The sequence below is a fragment of the Actinia tenebrosa genome, unplaced genomic scaffold (assembly GCF_029948245.1).
Source record: "Actinia tenebrosa isolate PJP-AT-01 unplaced genomic scaffold, QUT_ActTen_1.0 PGA_scaffold5__44_contigs__length_20552954, whole genome shotgun sequence".
NCBI lineage: Eukaryota > Metazoa > Cnidaria > Anthozoa > Actiniaria > Actiniidae > Actinia > Actinia tenebrosa.
The window spans coordinates 19,313,804-19,336,950 of NW_028292582.1; the positions used below are offsets into that span (position 1 = coordinate 19,313,804).

The 23,147-nt window shown below is 37.0% G+C and overlaps 3 protein-coding genes across 4 annotated transcripts; 2 read left to right on the forward strand and 1 right to left on the reverse strand.

Moving 5' to 3' along the window:
• Window positions 1-50: 50 nt before the first annotated feature.
• On the forward strand, window positions 51-4,701 carry LOC116290695 (microtubule-associated tyrosine carboxypeptidase 1). Its single transcript, XM_031697795.2, has 4 exons — window positions 51-1,466; window positions 2,654-2,822; window positions 3,419-3,586; window positions 3,880-4,701. The coding sequence occupies exons 1-4, from the start codon at window positions 897-899 to the stop codon at window positions 4,254-4,256; spliced, it is 1,284 nt and encodes a 427-aa protein (XP_031553655.1). The 5' UTR covers window positions 51-896; the 3' UTR covers window positions 4,257-4,701.
• Window positions 4,702-5,407: 706 nt separating this feature from the next.
• LOC116290690 (NADH dehydrogenase [ubiquinone] 1 alpha subcomplex assembly factor 4) lies at window positions 5,408-10,487 on the forward strand. Its single transcript, XM_089037321.1, has 3 exons — window positions 5,408-5,580; window positions 6,845-6,945; window positions 9,558-10,487. Exons 1-3 carry the CDS (start codon window positions 5,436-5,438, stop codon window positions 9,846-9,848), a joined length of 537 nt encoding a protein of 178 aa, XP_088893447.1. The 5' UTR covers window positions 5,408-5,435; the 3' UTR covers window positions 9,849-10,487.
• Window positions 10,488-13,819: 3,332 nt separating this feature from the next.
• Window positions 13,820-21,340, reverse strand: LOC116305997 (serine/threonine-protein kinase LATS1). 2 transcript variants are annotated; one of them, XM_031716032.2, is made up of 4 exons: window positions 20,226-21,339; window positions 18,654-19,065; window positions 16,606-18,407; window positions 13,820-15,336 (listed from the first exon to the last, which is right to left on the reverse strand). In XM_031716032.2, exons 1-4 carry the CDS (start codon window positions 20,613-20,615, stop codon window positions 14,890-14,892), a joined length of 3,051 nt encoding a protein of 1,016 aa, XP_031571892.2. In that variant the 5' UTR covers window positions 20,616-21,339; the 3' UTR covers window positions 13,820-14,889. The 2 variants fall into 2 exon arrangements, with proteins under 2 accessions (XP_031571892.2, XP_031571884.2); XM_031716024.2 differs by having other exon boundaries at window positions 16,606-19,065; window positions 20,226-21,340.
• Window positions 21,341-23,147: the final 1,807 nt, after the last annotated feature.

Consider the following 23,147-nt stretch of genomic DNA (forward strand, 5'->3'; position numbering starts at 1 on the left):
ACATTCAGAATGTACACATCTTACAAAATTCATAATTCAAAATTCAAAATTCATATTTTGTAAAATAATGCCAAAGCCAGATCAATATTTTAGTTCAACCAGTGTTATTTTCCAGAGAAAGAGGGAGAGATGTCAAGAAACCCATTCTCTATTATTTTAGTTATCTATATTACTATCCAACAACCGTAAACCTTTTTGAATCACAAATATACAAAGTAACTAATATTTTTCTAAAAAGGAGTTAAAACTTTTAAAAAATGATAAAATAAAATAGTAAGGCATCGTTTGAAAAAAGAGCTTAGTAAAAACTTACTTTCTTTTATTAAGTAGTTAAATGGTCAGAAAATCTGAGAGGTTGGTTTAAAAAAGTGGGAAATTGAGATTGAAAAAAAATGAACAAATAAAACAAGTTTGGCTTCACTTTTTTGCAAAATTTCAGGGAATTTACTTAAAGTTTCTAATGATAGGTAAAGCTTTTCTAAAAAGTCGAAAAAGGACTCTTAAAGGCAAAGAAAAAAATCAGAAATCGAAGTTAATTATAATAATAAAGATAATCATAAATATGATTTTTAAATTTTAAGATTTAATTTCGTTTTATCGGGAAACACCTCGAGGTACTGTAACTACGTTGAAATAACCTTTTATCGATCATTACAGTAATGTGTTTGCTAGTATGTCTGTGGTCTGTTTTTGGAGCGCGCGCCATATGCGTTTCCATGACAACGTTTGTACTCATTCGTCTAGCGTTACATCGTTTGCACTATTTTGTCAGCCGGCGAAATTTTTAAAGCGACAATAGAACTGTTAGCACTTCTCACGTAATGACAACACTAAACGTTCATCATCCAAATTCAATAGTAAGAGACTTTTTAACTTTTCTGTGAGATCCTGTATCAATGGAGGAAGACGAGCCAAAAGTTTTTCGCTATATTTTTGACCCTTTAAAACGGACCTCGGTTAAAGTATTCCATGAAACCCCTTCAAAACATCGCACCGCTTTACACATCACAAACCTCGAAGAACAAAAGGAAAATTTTCTACGATTTGGTAAGATTCCAAGCTTCAAATTCACTGGCTCCGTGGAGAATTACTTTAAAAAGAAAAAGACAAACGTGCGATTTGAGTTCCTTCCTGAAGCAAAGATAATACTTGAAAACGTTCGACAGCAGTACGGAAGCGGAGATAACTTTTTAGATGCTGCTTTTGGACAGAAACTAAATCAAGCAGACGCCACAGATTTTATGATAAACTACGTGAAATCTCATGGACTCGATGGACAGTTAAATATCGTGTGGACGAACGATCTGAACTGCAGTGGACGAATGGTTTGGCATGGACCCAATGTACGCTTCAATCGACCCGAAGCTCGCAAATTTACACTATTTTTAAAGCGAACTGAAGATAATATTTTTCTTCGTGAACGAGGAATCCGAGGTCTGGCCGACCATGAAATTGGGACACACTTCGTATCCTTAAAAAAATGATATTTAGTTTCAGATTGGAAGCTTTCTTTTATTACTGGCAGCGAAACATTACATTAAGTCAAACGAGGTTTGTTTTAATTGATTTTTATTAAGCAAATCTTTAGTTTGCTTGACTGATAAGATTCGATCACTTTTCAAACATAAGGCTTAACAACTTCAAAGACATTAATCTAGCGCTGACAACAAGCACCAGACCATTAATCCTATCTTTTTTTCTAGAAACAATTGGCAGAAAGATCTTTATTGCTTTACTTTTTGACGCCAAATCTTTAATTTCGTTGGTTGTCACTTGAAGTTGACTTGAGGGCGAAACAAGTGCGAATGTCATCGATCAGTTCATTATAAAATGTAACGCATTGGAAGTTTTTTTTTCATCGGGTTTCGTTTCTTTTCTTTCCTTTATTCCTTTCTTTTCTCTTTTGCATTTCATTGCTGCTTTCTTTCTTCTTTTAGTCTCGGTTCTTTTCTTTCTTTCTTTCTTTTTTTCTTTTAATCTTTCGCCATGTTTTTTTTAATGGCACTTAGCAAACTAGTTATATTACTATTGGCTTAAAAATCTTCTGGCTTTGTTATCCTTCTCATTCATTCTCTCTATTTCATTTTATCTAATTTTTTTCACATTGACATTTTTACATTTTTTTATTTTTTAAACTAAAATCATTTAATTAGGATTTGTTTTGCTCTGGACATCTCAAGTTTTTGCCTAACTTTGTTTGGTTACGTTGATAAGTTATCTTTGGTGTTTGTTTTTGATGTTTATTTAATGTCTCTGTAGTAAACAGATTTGAAAGTAGGTAGGAATCATTTTTAAAAAAATTCGGCTTTGTTTGTGTTTGGCACGGATTTTGTATAGGAAACAATAACATTCTTACTAAAAAATCTCTTTTTTTCTTCATTCCTTTCAAAAAAATCTTTCGAGTTTTTCTTTTCTTTTTTTTCTTTTTCTTTTTTTTTTGTCACTTCTCTTCTTTCCTTTAACGGTTTGTTTTTTTATTCTTCGTTCGTTCGTTCGTTCGTTTTTCCATCCCGCTTTATTTCTACTTTTCTTCATTCACCCTTTTTTTCGTTTATTCTTTTATTCACTCAGTCATTCTTAAACCTCATTTAACAACAAGCCTTCTTCCAGTTCCACACGATATTTTTCCTTCACTAAAGAATCTACTTCGCAGATGAGAATGAATAACGATGGCCTTCAGCCGTGGTATTCCAATCGACAGAAGTTTGGTCTTCGCCCTACCAAGTCGTACTGTGGTATTATTTGCGAGGAAGGACTAGCTGCCATCAACACTTTATTACAGTCGCATGTCAAGATGCTGTGGGCGCCTGCACTTCTGTACTGTAAGTCTTGATAAATGGCTTCTCATTTGACTAATGTAGTCAAATAAATCATTGTTATATGGGAAGCAATATCACTAGAACAGGCGTCTCAGAGACCACATGCTCTAGTCCGAGTGTTGCTCGAGTTCATTTCCCGGATACGAAAGCAATCCGAGGGTTTTTGGCGGGAAATAAGCGACTCGCTCGATTAGTAGTAACTCCCCCTTCCTGATAGGACACGTTATATCTTAAAATACAGACTTAATTGTGAGGCTTTAGTCGTGTGGTACTTTATGTATGGTACAAATACGTGAATCAAATTATTTATTGGTAGGAATGAAACCTTGTACCATATGCGACGTTCCTACCTTTCGGCAATAAAGCTAATCAGTTCACTACTTCTCATGAGGAAATACAATTTTAAGTTAGAAAGAAAATTCACAAAGCATCTTGTTAGTGGGAGTCAAATGATGCCAACAAGCGATTTCAAGTCCTTCAGTGATTTTTATTATCTTTTCCTTGGGCTATCTGTGAACGAACGAGGCTTTGAACAGCTAGCTGCATGGGTCATGCTTGTGATAAATTAATCCCTCATCTTCTTGACCTTATATTATCAGACACCGCTTGTATGTCCCTTCAAATGTCCTTTAAAGAACTCTTTGAGCATCTTGGTACTCACGTGTGTGATTTGGAGCAGCGCTGGAAGCTTGTCATGAGAGTAAAGCGTTTACTGCCTGACTGTAATGCACAAGGTGGAAGTGGTCAGGACCAGTGTTACTTCGAAGGTACCTACCTACCTGCCTACCTACCTACCTACCTACCTACCTACCTACCTACCTACCTTCCTTCCTTCCTATCTACCTACCTACCTACCTACCTACCTACCTACCTACCTTCCTTCCTTCCTATCTACCTACCTACCTACCTACCTACCTACCTATCTACCTACTTACCTACCTACCTCCTACCTACCTACCTACCTACCTAACCTACCCACCCAGCCACCCACCTACTCACCTACCTACCTACCTAACCAATCAATCAACCAGCCAACCAATCTATAAATCAATCATTTCAGGAGCAGTCCGAATTCTGCGCCAAGCTCAGGAAATCGACTTTAAACTTTTGTACGCTGGCAAAATATGTACTGATGAACTGCACAGAATACGACGCATTGCTCGCCAAGACTGCATTCGTCTGCCATACTTTCTAAAAGATATCTTGTCTTACAAGCGAGTCCTCGAGGAAATGGCGGTCCTTAACGGCTTGGTGCAGCGCGTCAAACGTCCCCTTTCCTGTCGGAGGGCGTCTTCGCGAAAAAAGAACAAGAAAAAGAATTTTCAAAATAAATTTAGGATTCTGAGTTCGCCGACGCGTGCGCGGACTCTTTCTTCTGTTCCTCATCCTCCGTTACTGAGTCGACGAAGTAGGAGCTTAAAATGCGATGACAATTGAATTATCTCTTGTGTTGGTGCGTGGAGTTGCGCGCGGCGCGTGAACGGTGCGGATGTACGTGTATAGAAGCTATGCACCATCACGTGATGCCAGCGTGAAAGGAGGCAGGAAAAGTGGATACTTTCTAACTTGATTTACACGAGGAAGAATTCACTTTCCCTGGAGAAAAAGACTGTTTTTGTTCCTGCCTCCTGTCATGGCTGCCATCACGTGATGGTGCAAAGCCTTAATAGGGCTACGTATTTATTTTTCGTTATATCAACAATTTCTTCACGAGTAATATATTTTGGATTGTTTTATTTTATTCAATTACTTGGGTTTTCATTGCGAACATATTTAAAAAATATTGTCAATGTATAATTGATTCATAAACTTTCAAGAGGGTTATGTATATTGGGAAGAGATACATTAATAAGCCAAGCGTGATCCTTCAATAAAAAATTTAAGGGAATGTTTATGATTTCTGATGTGTGGGCTATGGATAATGGACAGCTGAGTTGACTGCGTTCCTTGAAAGGAATTATGGGTCACCTATCTTTGGTTAGTATTTTCTTAGCAGGAGCTGAGTACAATGTAGATTTCTCTTGTTGAATTAACTAGAATTCTGCCTTGAGTTCAACTAGTAGCATTTACGATCAATTTAAAGAATGAAAAAAAAAAAATCTTGTCAGAATCATGAGAAATGCTAATTGAATGAATATGATGTTGAATCCTCAATTCTGATTGGTTGACCTTGAGTTTTTTCGGAAGGTTAACTCAGCTGGGGAGCATTGCTCTTTGAGCCTTTTTCTGCCCACTGGGTGAGCTTGTAAATAAATAGCATATTTTATTGACTCCTCATCCCCAAATACTGAGACTTTTAGTAGATACTAAATATCATACAGCTTTACCATCTTCCAAACCCCCATAGGACCCCACCACACTCCCTATAAATGGTGAATGCTCACTAAAGCTTGAAAGTCTTCAAACTCAAACAATATGACAGCTATGACATCAATTTTCTTGTCTACCAATTTTTTAAGTCTAATTTTTTGCTTGCTAGGCCATGATTGCAAAGAAATTTTAGATAAAATTCAAGATCTCAAAGGACATGCACATAAAATTCGTGCACCTAGGGTCTCAAGTGCGGGCTACCTGTGTAAATATCAGCGGTTATCCCCTTGCAGGCTCAAATCCAAGATGGGGGCATCGTTGTCACGTTTTGGACGATTGATTAAAAAACCTTTACAAACACAGGGAAGTGTCGATAAATTATTAGAATCCAAGCCTATTACTGCACCAAAACACGCTTCTTCTCTTGACGCAATTGAAAGACTTCGTTCAGGTGAGTTCATTCGGGAAAAAATTGAGAATTTACCGCACGTTATGCAATTTGAAATCTTGTCACAAAAAAATGAAAAATAAAAAATATTTTTTTATTTTGGTGAATGAAAAGTGCACGGAATTAGCAATGTATATTATTAAATTAGAAAAACAGAGGAATTACAATAGGCTTTTGGCGGTTTTTTTCGAGCAGAAGTAGTCTGTCAGTGAAGAACACAGGTATCCCAAGCAAATTTTTTCGTTGGTGTGATTTTATTAATGCCGGTTTAGACGGTACGATTTTCGCCTACAACTATCGTATACAACACGCTCGCGCCATCCTACAACTCGAGTCATAGCGTGTAAATCAAGCCTACAACTCGCCTACGACAGACGCGAGCGTGTTGTATACGATAGTTGTAGGCGAAAATCGTACCGTCTAAACCGGCCTTAAGTCACACTTTGAAACCGACTTTGCACATTGACTAATTTATTCATGGACTACTTGGTCTACCACAATGACAGATGCGAAGAAAACCAGAAACTTCTAGGCTGCCTTAATTATAAATACACATACACATATACTGAATTTTCATAATCACTTCATTTAAAACCTACAAGGTGGTACCTGTAGACAGTACTGTACAGAATCTTTCTCTACTAACGTTGACTTAGTCAACTAGAAGCAAGTATAAAACCATTGAACTCAATTTTGAACTGTGTCAGTCTCTTCGCTTGCTCAACTGATGTCCCAAGCAACTGTCCAATCCTTCAGCCACAGGTCTCTGTAATATTCTTACTTGGCTTTGCAAACATGAACTTCTTGGTGATGGCATTATGTTTAGCTCTACTTATATGCATGATATACCTTTGGTATTGTGAGTCAATGAGCTCTCAGAGGGGCATCATCTTATGATGTTCAGTTTTCCTGCCTCCAAAAAAATCAATTGCCTTGCAATTAGGTCCTAGATCTGTAAGGCTTTCTGTCCACTTCAGAGTGGTAAAGTTAGATAAATTTAAAATGTTCTGTATTTCATCATTAAACAAAGCTGTAATCAACTTCTTTCAAATAGTAGATAACAATAGATCTATCTACAATTCGCTTGACTGGCCACGAAACAATGGTTTCAAGTTGAGGTTGAACTTGATGAACAAAATAATCAAGTTCAGTCTCAGCTTAAAACCATTGTTTCGTGGTCAGTCAAGCGAATTCAGGATAGGTCTATTGAAACGGTCGGTACACATTAACATTTAACATTCTTTTTTCATTCTCTTACCTATTCTAGAAACTGCTGAGGAATTCAAGAAGAGAGACAGCAAAGATGACAGTTTCCTGAATATGATGAAAGATATAAAAATAGAATCTACAGATATTAACATTGAAAAGGTACTTGCATTACCAAGTCCTGAGCACTGCTGGATGTGTTAGCAGACCTTCTTGTTGAGACTCATTTTAGACTCCATTCTTGGGTTAAGAGGTTTATTTAGGATTGTGTAGTCCCAGAAAATATCCATACCCCACCCACGGAGGAAATTGGAAATTCTGGAGGGGAGGGGGGTCATAGAATGAACAAAATTACAGAATTTGTATGGAAGAAAATTGGAATTTCCAGGGGTAGGGGGGGGGGGGGGTGTTTTAAAAAATTCCTACATGAGGGGAGAGGTATGGATAATTTTTCAGGGTTCGTGCTGAGGTAACAACTTAAAATTCAAGGACTATTCAAGGAGTATGCAATCCCCCTCCTGGGGGTAGGAGCCTCCTTTTACAAATTTCCTCAGTAGTGGGGGTATGGATATTTTCTGGAAATACACATTAATTTTGATGATATTATGGTGGTGGTGATGATGATCATGATGATGGTGATGGTGATGGTGATGGTGATGGTGATGGTGATGGTGATGGTGATGGTGATGGTGATGGTGATGGTGATGGTGATGGTGATGGTGGTGGTGATGGTGATGGTGATGGTGATGGTGATGGTGATGGTGATGGTGATGGTGGTGGTGATGGTGATGGTGATGGTGATGGTGATGGTGATGGTGATGGTGATGGTGGTGGTGGTGGTGATGGTGATGGTGATGGTGGTGGTGGTGGTGATGATGATCATGATGATGGTGATGGTGATGGTGGTGGTGATGGTGATGGTGATGGTGATGATAATGAAGGTGATAAAGAGGTTGGTAATGATGATGGTGGTGGTGGTAATGATGTTGATATTGAAGGTGATGGTGATAGTTGTAGTGATGATGATGATGATGAGGAGGAGGAGATGATGATGAAGATGGAGGTGATGTTAATGAATGGTGACTATCGTGATCAAGATTTAGTGCTGGGTCCAGGGGTGGTTCCATGGGTTCCATGGACCAGTGTAAGTATAATAATTTTCTAGTTCCAAATTCCCTAGGAGGAATTTGAACTATTATAAAATTATATTATTTTTATTATATAGATAACTTGATATCTTTCACCAGTGGAAGATACCATATCTTTCACACATGAAGATATCGCTGTTGACATAGTAACGTATTTTAATAAAGAATTTTTGATCTTTTGTTTTATTTGCAGTCAAACAAGCTCACGCGTTGACCCCTAGAGTCGATTAATAATTTGAATTTTCAAATTTTGATTTCATCATTCAGTTGAAATTTACAACGTTGAAAACAAAGATATGAAAATTCCAATCAACTTTAAGTTCAATATACGACATTTTGATTGGTTAATCAGTTCTAACACCGGAAAGCCAAGAAAACATGGAGGCCAGAAATAGTCTTGGCCGTGTTTATGTGCCGGGAAAGCCTTTACCTGATATTATTCGACAGGAAGTTGTTCATCTCAGCAATAGCAGATTGTCCAATAAAGCAATTTCGCAACAACTGAAAATTTCTAGTTGGGGAGTCCAGAAAATACTTCAACATTATCAACAACATGGAACTGTGTCTCCATTTTGCTCAAGGCGGGAGCGTTCCCTACAAAATTATTGATGATAACCTCCAAGTAATTGAGGCATGGAAATTACAAAACCTAGTGTGTATGCTTATGAAATAAGAGAGCGACTTCTGCTCGAAGGTATTTGTAATTTAAATGATTTACCTTCTTCATCACGAGTCGAATAATGAACTGAATTTTCATTTGAATATTGCAATATTGCATTATTCCGGTTCGTACGTATAAAAGGAATAATTAACTAATGATTTCATTAATCAAATCAAGGGGTCAACGCTTGAGCTTGTTTGACTGTAAGTTTTATCAATGTCTATATAATAAACAAAACATTACATGGCTGCTTGGAGATACAAATATTATCTTCTCGTGTTCAATTAAGATATCTCATGAATGAGCGCGCTCACTCGTGAGATATCAATTGAACACTCGAAGATAAAATTTGTATTTCCGCTCGCCCATGTAATATCCTCTATATGTTATATGAAACTGTCTAGCAGCTTAACAGTAGCTAGACTAGATAGTTTTCTAGCAGCTACTAAAATAAGATTTAGCACTTAATCAAAATTATTAACAGAGATTTGTCTGCTACAAAGTGGGGCTATCAGTCGATTACTGACAGCGCCCAGTTACTTAATATTCAGTAAGATTGTGACAAGCACCTCCCAATCGTTACTAAAGCTAATCTTAGAAATATAGTCTTAAATCCTTTCTCTGTTTCTTTCTATCTACCGAAACATCAATCAGCATTTACTGACTTTACATTATCGTTGATATTTCTGTTTCCCAAACATGATTTGGAAGACATAATCTTGTTATTTCCTGATTCCTATCTTGCTTTTCCTAAGCTCCTTTTTCGGCCATCCAATCTTAATGCTTTTTCACAGACTCTCTGGTGTTCACTAACGTATTTTCTCTTATGAATGAATTTATTTCAATAATTCCTTCTTTACAGGTTGTTATTGTGTTGATGTGTAAGTGACAATGGTGATGCTGATAGTGTTGATAGTGTTGTCAATAATGATGATTCTTATAGTGTTCCTTTTTTTTTTTATCAGGAAACTTTCAAAAAGAATCAAGAATCTAAGAGAAAACTTCCACAGGCGAGACATCCACCAGGTAACATACCTACCCAAGTAAGAGAAGGCAAAATATCAACTCAGAACTTAACAGAACTGTTTCAAAAACAAATGAACTCACCAAAAGAATGGACAACTGAAAAAATATCAGGTCACTATAAACTAGATCAAAAAGATGTGGAGTTGTTATTGAAGTATTTCAGTGGATATGCTGTAGTGGAAAGACGGGAATTACCCAGGCCATTAGATAAAGTGGCATTTATAGAGTAAAAAGACTAAAAATAGTCCGAGTATAGTTGAGTTCTTTGTTGTATAGGGTAGCCTAGTTTAATATTATGAGATGGTTTATGGAATTGTAATATATTAGTATTGTGTAGCATAGTTTCTGTAGTGTAGTTCAGTATATCTAGCACTGATGAGAACAGGTAGCTCCCCACCCCTCTCCCCTAAAGTATGTTATCAATCTTGACCCCATCCCTTAGAAATTCAAATCCCCCTCTGTGGGGGAGGTATGGATATTTTCTGGAACTACACAATATACCCTCCTCAGACCTTCCCCACCCCTTGGAAATTCCAATCCCCCTCTGTGGGGCAGCTATGGATATTTTCTTGTACTACATAATATACCCTCCTCAGACCCTCCCCTTGGAAATTCAAATCCCCTTCTGTGGGGGAGGTATGCAGTTGATTCCGACGAAGGACTAGCGTCCGAAACGTCAGTAAGTTTTTTCATCTTTTCACGGTGTATAATTTACCTTTTCATCATACCTATGCAGTAGGCAGTTACCCTATGCTAAATACTTGAATCTGTGAGTCGGCTATGCCCTGACTTGTTGCAGACCACAGGTTGCTTAAGGTTTCATAAAAATGTAATTTAGCATTTGAGCTTAATAAACAAGCTAGCACAGATTTCTGAGCAAAAAAGGAAACGAAATCTCTTTAATTTGTTTTTTATAATGTTCCAATTTGCTTGCTTGGCAAAGAATTATCTGATTGGCAAGCATCGCAAATCCTCGTTTCCCATTGAGTGGCCCATCCTAGCAGGCATTACTTTACAAAAGTTCACACTAAAAAATTGCTTCAAATCTCTCGACATTGCAAGTGTAACGTTTCATTTCTTGACGACTTATCTTTAAATTATCTTTACGACTTCTTGGCAGTATAGGAGCATATTTTAAACTGTTGCCAAATTTCTGGCTTATCTTTCTTGTCTAAATTCGTAAATCCAAATTCGTAAAATTTTTCTACGTGATTATGATTGAAACTTTAATGTACTTTTCAACGTATAAAGTAAGTTTCAAAAAGCTTTTGTTTGGAATTGTAATATAATGAAATATGGTCAAAAACCACAGTCAAAATAACGCATTAGATATCTGGAAAAGTATCGATATTTTTGGGGGCAGATTAACAGGAATTCGGAATGCTTGCCTTGTCAAGGCTTTATCAAGTATCTATCTCTTTGTATTCCTGGAATTTAGTCACATTTGGTTAGATTAAATTGAAGCATCGCCGGTTTTTCTCATTAAGAGATTTTTTCATGGAGTTTTGAATTTTTGGAGTGTTTTAGGGATTAGAATTGGCATGAGCTGTCAACATATCTCTGTCAAACGTGGACGCGTTGATTCAGGTCTGCGATAATTTCAAATTGTTTATTAAAGACCTTGAGTAAATTATTCGAGGTCGAAGCTTTGGTTCACGACCACTGCTAGTTTCAACCGAAGATCGCTTGTGAGAGTTTAGTGTTCGATTTGTGGAGGTTTTGTATTACACTCAGTTTTAAAATTGAAGAATTTAAGCCTGTTTTAAACAGGTTAAGTTAACCTGATAAACCTGTATCATACGACCTCTCTCGGTGGTCGGGTTTTAGAGGCTTTTATATCAAGCCGAACTTAAGCTAAACAATACAGACCTCTTTTATACGACCGCAAATAATTGTCATATATAAGCATGATACATACTTCTTGATGGTCGTGATGGTCGCCTTAGAAAGGTGTTGTAGGTGTTGTGTTGTTTGATCGTCTTTAAGAAAAGGCGAATATCAAATTAGCTACGACCTTGGTGTGTGTCGGAAGAGACAAAGAAGGAAGGAAAGGGAAAAAGCTAAAGGGGAAAGGACGAAGGGATAAAGAATCTGCAAAATGAGGGAAAGAGAATGAATGAATGAACGAATGAATGAAAATAATACTTAATTTTTTAAAATTAAAAAGAGAGAAAGGAGATGAAGAGAGAGAGAGAAAGAAAGAAAGAATGAAAGAATGAATGAATGAATGAATGGATGAATGAATGAATGAATGAAAGAAAGAAAAAAATGAAAGAAAGAAAGAAAGAAAGAATGAATGAATGAAAGAAAGAAAGAGAGAAAGACAAAGACTATAAACTAAACGCGATTCTGTAAAACTCCTTTCAATCCACCTTTTATTGACACAAACAAGTCTAGAATTCCAGGACTTTTTGTCATCTACAAACTTATATATTTATAAGTGGCTGTTCAGCTTATCTTCTTGCGAGCAGTAGTGTGACGGGGTCTTGCGATAACCACACAAACTCAAGTGCTTCTAGCCAGACTGCACGCGCGGCCAAAGTCCTCGTAAAAATGAAACTTAAGCGAACTTATCTATTTTTAGAGAATATCTAACGCCCCCTTCATTGTTAATCTTTACTAATATCTCAGATTAGTACTTAGGCGAACAGGTAATGACGATATATATATGAATATCGAGTCAATAAAGTCAAGGTTGATAGATCGATATGCAAGATTGTGCTCGTGTGACGCTCTTGAGTTGAAAGTTCACGCAGGAGAATTATTAGCGTTTCGGGCTTTCTGCGTCAGTTAACGAAACTCATTCTTTAGCTGTGAAAAAAATACGATAAATATGGATTCAGTTATAGAAAACAAGACTTGGACAATCAATAATGAACTTCTATTAGCCTGTGTAGCGGCCCTCTGGTTTCTCGCAAAGGAATGTTGTTGAAATGTTTCTCTCTGTTTTTTCTCCGATTCATAAATCCGTAAGGAGTTAAACTCAGCAAAAATTGAAGTTCTTAAGTCAACAAAAGGCATTTTTATAGCGCTTCTATTTCTTTTCAAAACTTTAACGTCCTTTGACTAGTCTTCTATCTGTTCAATATTATTACTTTAGAGCTTCGACAGCACTAACAACCTTCGTATAACACTTGAACGACAAGACCCTTCGTCTAAGATAGGTAGATCTTTACCTTCCTTATCTTTCAGCACAGCAATCATCCCTTACATTCCTGGTCGTTAATTTGCAGTATTAGCTCGACTACCGTCACCGAGTCTCGCTTATTTACGTGAGTTGAATCTTAGCATTTCCGTAAATGATATTACAGCGATGGTTTTGGGCAATTTGAAGGTCAAGTTAGAGCGTTCCTTGAGATTTTTAATAAAGTACTTTGAGTGAAACAGCACAGTCTTTGATTTCTTAAATCTTCATAAACAACCCGACTTTTTGAAAGCTACTTTTCGGGAGTGGACGAGGAATAATACATTATTTTTGCCTTGAATTAGAAATTGTTTTTACTTGATATTGTATTACAAACATTTTGAGATGAAAAATGACTTAAAGATAACATATTTTGAAGGTTTAAAACGATTTTAAAAACAAAACTTATTGCTTATATTGCCGATATGAAAACGTTTCCATTCATGAAAAAAAAAAAATCTTTCAAAATTCCTTATTTATTTCAGCTTGTTAATATTTTTTTGCTTTTCTGCTTATTCATTTGGACCAAAATTTGCAAATAAATGCGAGTTTTCCCATACTCCGTGTATCTATTTACTTACAGGAAGTACAGTGAACTCGTGGGCGCGATAAAGAAGTTATTTCCTGTCCTACTGAGCTGAGCTTTTCAAAACCTTTTTTCCTAGATTTTTATCTTGTGGGAAATATTGTTTGGAAGTAAATAAATCTGTTTTATTTCCCTTTTCGTCTACTCAATATATGCTGACATAATTTTTCTACAACTGGAATAATTTTGGTCAGAAAAAAAGTTAAAATAAAATCAAAGTATATGAATATGAATACGCTTCAGATTTTCAACTTTTTTTCAAGAAATTTTTTTTGTTTGTTTGAGCTGTGTCCACTCACACAAAACTGTTAAACAAAGAAATTATGCTCTGAAAACAAATAACTCATGGTCTAAAATAGGAAAACAATATGCTCAAGGTGGAGGTATATTGGCAACAAAACCCAAAAGAAAACCCAAAAAATCTTTCCATATTCATAAGTAATAGATTGTTTTATTTTACATTCTCTTGAAAGTACTTGTAAAAATATTACCTACGACAACTGCAGTCCTTCATGGACTTATTTCAACTACATTAACTTGAATATCCTTGGATTTTATTTACAATATTACTATGACAAAAATAATATCTTTGTGTAACTGTCCTTTAGCCAAAATGCCGATAAACTCAATAGAGTACTCTCCTTTCTCTGTTTTTTCATATACAATAAAAATTGTCATTATAGCTATTTCTTCAAATCTATAAACAATGTTATTAAGCATTCTAAAATTTATACACAATCTTATGTATAGAAAAAAGTAATTCTTGGATTTATGTGTTACCAACAAAATTTGATACAAAACTAGTGCGGTTCTAAAAGTATAAGTTAATATGAATTACTTTGACATTTCTTTTTTAAAAAACGAGGAGCTTTATCAAGAAATTCCTGAAATGAAACTAAATAACTATAAATGGATTTTCTGTTCACTCTATATTTTACTACAATTTTATGTTTTAATATGAATATTGACCTTTGAATTTTGTTTTCTTGTGAACTTCATATTTAAAAAAATGTTGAGCTTTGACAAACTTTTAAAATGAAGAGAAAAACGAATGAAGATTGTTGACAAGGAGCAGAAACTGGTTCATAATATAAATTAGAGAGAACATATAAAATAGTAATGTCAAGCAAATTCTAATATTTTGAAAGAGTTAGAGAAATTTCTTGATTTTTAGGGTATAATTTCAAAATATTTTCCCCTATTGTTGTTTCTCTCTCTTCCACTTTTAATGGAGGATTCATATTGTAGAATTAGGTCAATCCAAGATGAGGGTAGATAAAAAGTCTGTGTAAAAAAATTTAAAAAAATTTAGGGGTCAACAAAGCATTTAATGCTACTGGCAAATCTTGAAGCCAGGATACAAATTCTCGAATTTTGCTTTTATTTGAGCCTTTTTGCTCTTGGAATGACCTATTTCCAATCAGTGACAGCTATTTTTTTCATGTGGCAACAAGAGAGAACTTTATGACCTAGACTTTGTGATTCACTGCACATCGATTTACTATACATAAACTGGGGCTTTATCACTCTCTTCACTAGTGTCCTCTGAAGGATGCCAGGTAAAAGTATTTGAATGTCCAGCATCATCGAAAAACCTCCTGAATGTAAACTCAAAGAACGCATGTTCTGATCTCCTGTTACTCTTGTCTGGGACAAGCAAGTCAGGGCTGACTTCCCCTCCGCTGTCTCGCACCCGTTCTGGGTCCACAGGGTCAAAGTTTGATGTGTCTGTCGGGTATCTAATTGGGGGTATGTAAGGTGCCTGGACTCGTTTAGAGAGGTAGTCCCAGTCGACGCACGCAAAGAAGGGGTGGTCTTTAATCTCATAGGCTCCTCGTGATCCTAGCCTTCTGTCTGCACTTGTACACAGTCGGAAAATAAGGTCTTCTGCTTCAGGTGACAGTCCTGCTTGTCTAGGAATGTGGAGGGTTGTCTCCCAGTTGATGACCTGAAAATATGAATAACATGACGTTAGGAATAACATAACAATGTTCGTATCACAATAGATATAATGTGATAACATATTTTGCATGCTTCAAGGTGAAAATGACTTCCTCTGATAAAGTGATGGAGATAATTTCTAGGTCAATAAATCAGGGTATCATTTTAGTTGATAACTATATTAATGTAGAAGAATGTGCATGGTTTCCCATGTAAGTTTTTTCTGGTTTTGAGTAAAAATATTTTTTTTATTTAGGATTTTTTATTTTATTTTATTTTATTTTATTTTTTTATTCCATTAGGATTTTTTTTTTTCAATTCAAGGCTTAAGGAGACAGTTCCCACTGTGAGTCTAGAAAATAAGGGGAGCATTTTAGGACTAATCCTTTAAGACGTGCAAGAAAGGAATGCAGCCTACTACCGGGAATTATTGGTAACGTTACAGTTTATTGGAGGCAATAGCTCCACATGCACTTTAGAAGAGCAAATATTCTACAGTAAATGTATTTAGGAAAGAGAAAAAGGTTCACAAATAGGCCAAAATTGGTCATATAATTTATGCCAAAATAATTGACATCACTCCATCAACTGACTCCAAAACAGGCCAGAAACTTAAATCAAACTCATTTCTTGGTGTACTTTTCAAATTCAAAACATGAGTTCTTAATTTGAGGAGCCCCCAGGGCCGTAACCAGGGGGGAGCACAGGGTGCACATGCACCCCCCATAAAAGCTTAAGGTCCGCTCATCCATCTCCTTTTTTTTTTTTTGGTTCTGCTTTCTTTCGGTTACCTTTTTTTTTTGGTTCTGCTTTCTTAAAAGAAACTACCAATGGTCTGATTTTATTCAATGTGCACCCTCCCTGTTAAATGTTTTGGTTACGGCCCTCAAGAGTAAAGATGGTTCTAGTAATTTAAAGAAAATTTGCATCTCTGAGTACAGCAGGGGCCGCGGAGCACCCTAGTTAATTAGTTAATTAGTTAATTTATACAATAATATTAGCTTTTTTATTAATATTTTTATGATTTTGGATAAAAAACTAAGCAATAATTCTAAAACTTCACTAAACATCAAGTGCTTACTATTAATAATATTAATAATTAGAGTGTAAATAATTAATCCGTGAAACACCAATTACTAAATAGTACAAAATAGTACTAATTAAACAATAGAAAACAATGAAATTTGCATGAAATTGTGCTATTTAGTATTACTAAAGTTTCACGGTTATATTATTTGCACTCTATTATTTAATAAATAGTAATAATTGAACATACCTTAAGTTGTGTCTCAGCAGGTGTAGGGGCTAAGAACGGCGGCTGTCCCACCAACATTTCATAGAGTATGACTCCAACTGACCACCAATCACAGTCCTTGGTATACCCTGTACGCGACAGCACTTCAGGTGCAATGTAGTTAGGTGTGCCGACCAGGGAATGCGCCTGGCAACGCATGTGCTTTCGGAAGTGCCTTCGTTCTAGAGGCTTCATTTCATTGTACGGTTTATCTACACAAATATCTCCGCATCGACAGTGTGCTTTGATTGCCTCCCATTCACGTTCGTCCGGTTCGACACTGTCTTGCCTTGCATGCTGGGCTTTTTGGTAGTACTTGGAGTCGTGGGTCCATCGAAACCCGGTACAAAGTCCAAAATCTGTCAATTTGATATGACCGTCTTTGTCGATTAAGATATTGTCTGGTTTAATGTCTCTGTGCCCGAATCCCATCTTATGTACAGACTGGATAGCCAATACTAATTCTGCTATATAAAATCTGGCATAATCCTCAGGGAATATGCCGAACTTGATTAAAAGACTCATTAGGTCACCCCCTGGGATGTAGTCCATTACGAAGTACAGAAACTCCTGGTCCTGGAACGAATAATATAACTTAACAAACCACTCATTATCAGCTTCTGCTAGAATGTCTCTTTCAGCTTTGACATGAGCTGCTTGGTTTCTTCTCAACACGTCAGTTTTCCGTAGAATCTTCATCGCAAATAGCATCGGAGTGTCTTTTTTCCGCACTAGCCACACTTCTCCAAATGCCCCAATACCAATCATCTTAAGTTTCTCAAACATATTAATTCCCATTTTTGTCCGTTTTAATCTTATGTAGTTTGTTTCCTTTTGCTTGAGGATCTCTCGCATTTGTGACTGAGCTTCCTCTGATAGTCCAACTTTTGCCATCTCGGCCTCAAGCTGGGCTCGTCTTTGAGCTCTCTCCTCACGTGATTTCATGACATTCTCAACATGTTGCTCCATGAAGAACTTGAATGCCTCTGGGGTATAATTTTTGATTTTTCCTTTACAAGCCTCTAACTTTTCTCTCGAAGATTGAACAGAATTTTCCTCTGACGAAAAAAAACTTGCATAATCATCATCTAGGTCCATAGATTCCTGATAACTATGCATCCTTTCATCCGTCCTTACTTTAAACGTATCAAAATTATAATTGATTACAGCTCCTCCCATGTTCTGTATTGTCGTGGCAACCATGGGAGTCTCCATAGCACTGTACGAGGAATCCGAAAAAGGAGAAGGGGGACCAGAGTCATAAACAGTGCTAGCATAAGGTTGCTCGTCGCTCATCGAAGAATTTGAAGACGCCTCAGTGTTCCAGGAATGTCGCCAGTTTTCATTATTTTTTGGTGACGATAAATAGGATTGACTTGATACACTAGATAATGATGAGCAACCAAGAGTTGAGGCGGTGTCAGAACCAATCCCTGAAGTCCCGGATGATGGTCGCTGAGCAACAGGAGCATAAGGCGGTGGCTGCGATTTAGGATCAAATGACTGTACAAAGTATGGAATATTGTTCTCAGCTTGCAGTGGCAAGCCAATTTGCGGCACACATTGATTATGGGTTTTGAACACTGGTGAATGTCGGCACTGGTGTGTCTGAGAATCACCTGAGCCTTCGCGGCTTCCATGGCTATTATGTGCCCGTCTTGTCTGTAGGTTTCGCAAGGTCTGAGGCGACATTTGAGGGGGTGGATTACCAGACGGCGGTGAAGGAACATTGGCGTGAACTTGAACATGGAAGGACATGGGACTGGCTGTGTTTCTGTTTCCTCCTGCAGAAGAAGCGTAGGTCTTACTTGGTGGATATACTTCATTTCTATTTGTACTGGTGCTCAAGTTAACTTGTGCTGTTACTTGGAATTGAGGTTGGGGCAGTGCTGATCCCGCATGCGAATGAGGGGGGAGATTTTGGGGTGGGAGTCCTTGTTGAGGTGCGTATTGAGAGACTGGTGGTTGATTTTGAGGGGGTGCTGGTTTCCATCCCATTAACATTCTAGGATTCACTCCTGATTGTCTACCTTGACTAGACGTTGCTAAAGACTGTGGCACACTGGAGTACCGTTGCTGCATCCCTGGGCTATCTTTCTTAGACACCTCCCACTTCACGCATGGCACTTCCAATGAAGTAGTTACAGGCGAAGATGTACGAGGAGTTGTTAAATTTCCAGAGAAATGTTCTCGTGTTAAAGGTGACTCTGGTCTCTTGGGTATATTAAGTGCCTCTTGCGATCCTATCCATGAATTCCTATGGATCGCATTATAAGGTGGCGGCGATTTCATTTTGGCCTGAGGGTACAATGTACCAACAGGAGAGGCATGGGATGCCAGGTGATCCTTGGTTTGAGCATGGCTTCCCATGTTTGTAAGAATGTCTATCGCTGACTCAACACTTTGACTTGAAGTCTCTCTCAGTGCGAAAGCGGCACTATCCTGTAAATAAATTAAAAACACGATTTATACTGCAATTCTCAATATTTGTTCTTGTTCTGAAATTGGTTTCTTGCAGCTATCACTGAGTCAAAAATAAGAAAGCTATCGACTGATTATTTTTAATTGACAGCAGTGAAAAAACAAATTTCAGAATAAAGCTGGCATTACAGTTAAGTTCACAGAATATCGAAGGCCGCATAAATGACTCTACTTCTCTTTGTTTATTTATACCCTCACGACACATACATCAACAGAGTTCCCAGCACATCTGTAGCATAACTTGCTATCATATGGATATTCCAATGCTGAAATCCTTCTACAGACAGTAATAAGATAGACATCGTCGCGAATTTAGTCACTCATCACCGATTCACAGTAAAAGTCCAAAAATTCAACACGACATAGCAGCAGTTATTAGATTGTTCTAGATCAAATGAGCCTCAAGTATTTGACCTAATTAGCCGCTCCGCAAGATCGAGGTCTTCACAAAAATTCAAACTACTTGAAGATATTTCTAGCTCGTGTGTTTGAACCTTGAATTCTATAACAGCCCTTCAGAAACGAAAGAGCAGTTGATCCGAATAGATCGATGGATAGAGACATTTTCAAGTAAATCTCTGCTGCGCTTGTACGAAAAACACTTTCAAGGCGAATAAAATAAATTTATTTGAAATCTCGCGTAAAAAATCTTTAGTCACAGTGCTTAGTTTAAAAGAAATATATTTTAAGCAAATATAGTCGGAATTTGCGAGCTCTAAAGAGAGTCCCGTTCGATGTTTGAATCAAAGTCTTTTTGATGAACTGGAATTTGTAATGAAAAATCTCCAGTAACTCGAAAGGAAACCAAAGTATGCTTGCACTTTCCTGGAACATAATTCAAGTTCCTTTACGGAGTAAAAAACCGTCAAGAAATAGTTTAGATAAGGATTACAAACCTCTAAATATAACCAACACCGTTCTCTACGTTATTACTGTAGGCAGTAAATTAAAGGGTTCAAATTAAATCATAGTTTTGGAAATTATCTATAATTGATTTATATAACAAGCTAAAAATATTCAATGGAGATTTAAAAACAATGTTTTCATTGGATGGAAATTATAAATTTAACAAGATTTTTAATGCTTTGGAAATGAGAAAAGAAAGCAAAAGTTGAACTAACCTCATCGTAGCCAATCGCGACCAGTTGCTTTAGGAATTGTCTACTTATACCGTCCGAATATGAAACAGTCGACTCTGAACACGATGAATATCCAGATTCAGAAGCCGCATACGGTTCTAAACTGCTTCGTATTTTAGCAAGAGTTTCAGCGTGTCCACTTCCACTAAATCTACGATTCTGTAGAGGATATCTTGAGTTTGGCATTCCCGGAGAAACAGCGTTGTCCGATGTTGGAGCACCAGTAGTACGGACGTCAGTAGCTGGAATAGCATTCTTGGAATCTTGTGGTTGCCGTTTTAAATGTATTAAACTCTCTCGAATTTCACGCAGCATCTGCTGGCTGTTCATAACCAATGTTGGTGGCCTTTTCTTAACATCATCTTCTGCCATTTTCTTGTGATGTGTCAGAGACCAGAGAAATCGTAGCACAACACGACAGACAATGAAATAACAGCCTAAAAATTAAGGCTTAATATTCGCTTTGATCCCTTGCTTCCTTCCGAATGATCGGCCTAGAAGTCTGTTCCGTATTTTCGACTAAAGCCGGTGAGAATAAATGCCATTGTAGCCGCGATTCCAACTTCGAAAGTAAGAATGTTGGGGACAATTTCTGCCCGAACAAGATATCAACAGCTCTTGTGAATAATTTTCGAAGCAAAATCTTCGATTTTCATTCCAAATCGATGCGATCTTACCGGCAGAAACTCGATGGACGCCAGTTCAGTTTATTAGGTGAGAAACCGCTTGAAAAATGGTTGGGATTCCTAACCACAACGTCGAGAACTTATTTCAATCTTTACGGGCAAAATATCAGACACATTGCCAGAGAAAACAACAACTTTTGTGCACTTGAATGGTTTAACTCAACAATGGATCATAGTTATTCTCCAGCGTACGACTCTATCCTGAAATCTCCAGCTGCTTCCTACAAAATGAGTCAAATTAGAGGGAATTGAGTCAGGCAAAGAAGACTTTTGTGTTCGAATGTGCAAAATTATAGCTCACATACTTTGCCTGCCCTCGAACATTGAAATAAGATAATTGACACATAGCAAACGTTCCAAGCAATCCCCGCACTCTGATTGGCTGAAACCCTCGTCTCTGCGTCATAACAACCTCATTTAGGGTCAGCGGTGACTTTATAAGGGTTCACCGTAAATGTTCAAAATGCGATAAAGTAGCATTCTATATCGATAAATATCCTGGAAAACCAATACTATCTCAATAAAAAATCAAAAAATAGAATTGCATCAGTGAATAGCTTGTTCTTCTAAATTTAACGTGATGGATATTATCTGGTGCCTGAGCATACGGAATCCATTATTTTAGAACGCCATATGACCAAAAAAGCCTCCAAAATACGAATTACTCAAGCGTAAACATCCACAACATTGTCTAAATATGCTCACGTATTTTTATTTTCGCAGTCAATATGCCTAAGACTAACAAACATGGACAGGACTACAGTTAATATACATGCTTTTGCTTTAAAATGTATTCCCTTTCCCCCAGAGGTTCTGCTAATGAGTTGAGACATTTTGGCCTCAAAACGGAAGAGGTAAAATTTGTTGTAATTCTTTAGCGATGACCAGACGTCCATTTTCGATCCTCGTGTAGCGTGACCTATCTTACTTTTTCTAGGTTCCGCAAAAGACGATAGTAAGTGATTCTTTAGTTCGCATATAAGTTCCTGAGCTGGTGAAAGTTATTTTAGGGAACGCCAGCGAAATCCAATATAGTCGTATTGTCTGGAGATAACAGACTTACATTTTTTCTGAAAATTATCCAATTATTTGCAAAAAGGCGAACCACTCTTTTTTTTCTAACTATCCGATATTTTTTTACACAATTTTTATCTGATATTCTTGAAGTGATGAATATCCGACCACCCCCCCCCCCCCCCCCCCTCCATCCCCATGAATCGAATATAGTCCAGTAAAGAAAACTCAAATTCTTATTAATTGATATTTTGGACTGTTCGTGTTCAAAAATGTTTTTCAATGTTTATTTTCATACGAAACTGCTCAAGATTTTCCCGCCGTTTTTCACTTTCCAAAATTGTTTACGTTATCCGTCTCATTAGCATAAAGTAAACATATTTTATCATCGTCATCAACATCAGCATCTGCTTATTTACAGCTGTGAACTTCCTAGACCACGCTTTCAAAAAACAAGAGCAGTTAAATTCTCTTAATGAATGATTTGGAAAAAATTTTCTAAGGGCATTTTTTGCACGTGGAGAATAGCCGGTAGTCGACACTTTAGTATATTGAGTAGTGGTAGTGCAGAACGACTAGACACTTAAAAAAAGCCAATAAATCCGAGTTTATTTGTCTGTGCTGTAGTTTCGTTTATTCTTTTGGCCTTCACCCTGGACAACTTGTTTACGCGAGAGGAAGCTCTCTCTGGTGACTTATCTTACAAATATGATACCAACATTTACTTATTTACGTACTTCCTTTTTCTTGCTCACTTGGTTTGACAAATATTTACAGCTATGAGTTTCCTAGACCACGCTTTCAAACACAAGGGTAGTTAAATTTTCTCTTTATGACTAAGAAAAACTTTTTTCTCAGAGCATTTTTGCTTTAACGCACGTAGAGAATGGGAGTCTACGTCTCCAATTCTTTTTTCAGCTTGCCTGGGGATTGACAGGGGAAGAAGTCTGTCGCAATTGTTCGTTGAGCTCACGCTTCCAGGAAAGAAAGGAAAAAATTCTGGGAGCGTGAAATGAGCGACAGAATTTTACCCTTAGGTTCCCGAGGATGCCTAAAACCTTCAAAAATGCATCAACAATATTATAAGATTGTTCATGCTGCGCTTAGCACTCATGAACTCCTTAACAATTTATAACTGCCTTGAAATAGCTAATATTTATACCTATTTATTATGGAGTAATACTTTTTATGAGTATTGGTTCTT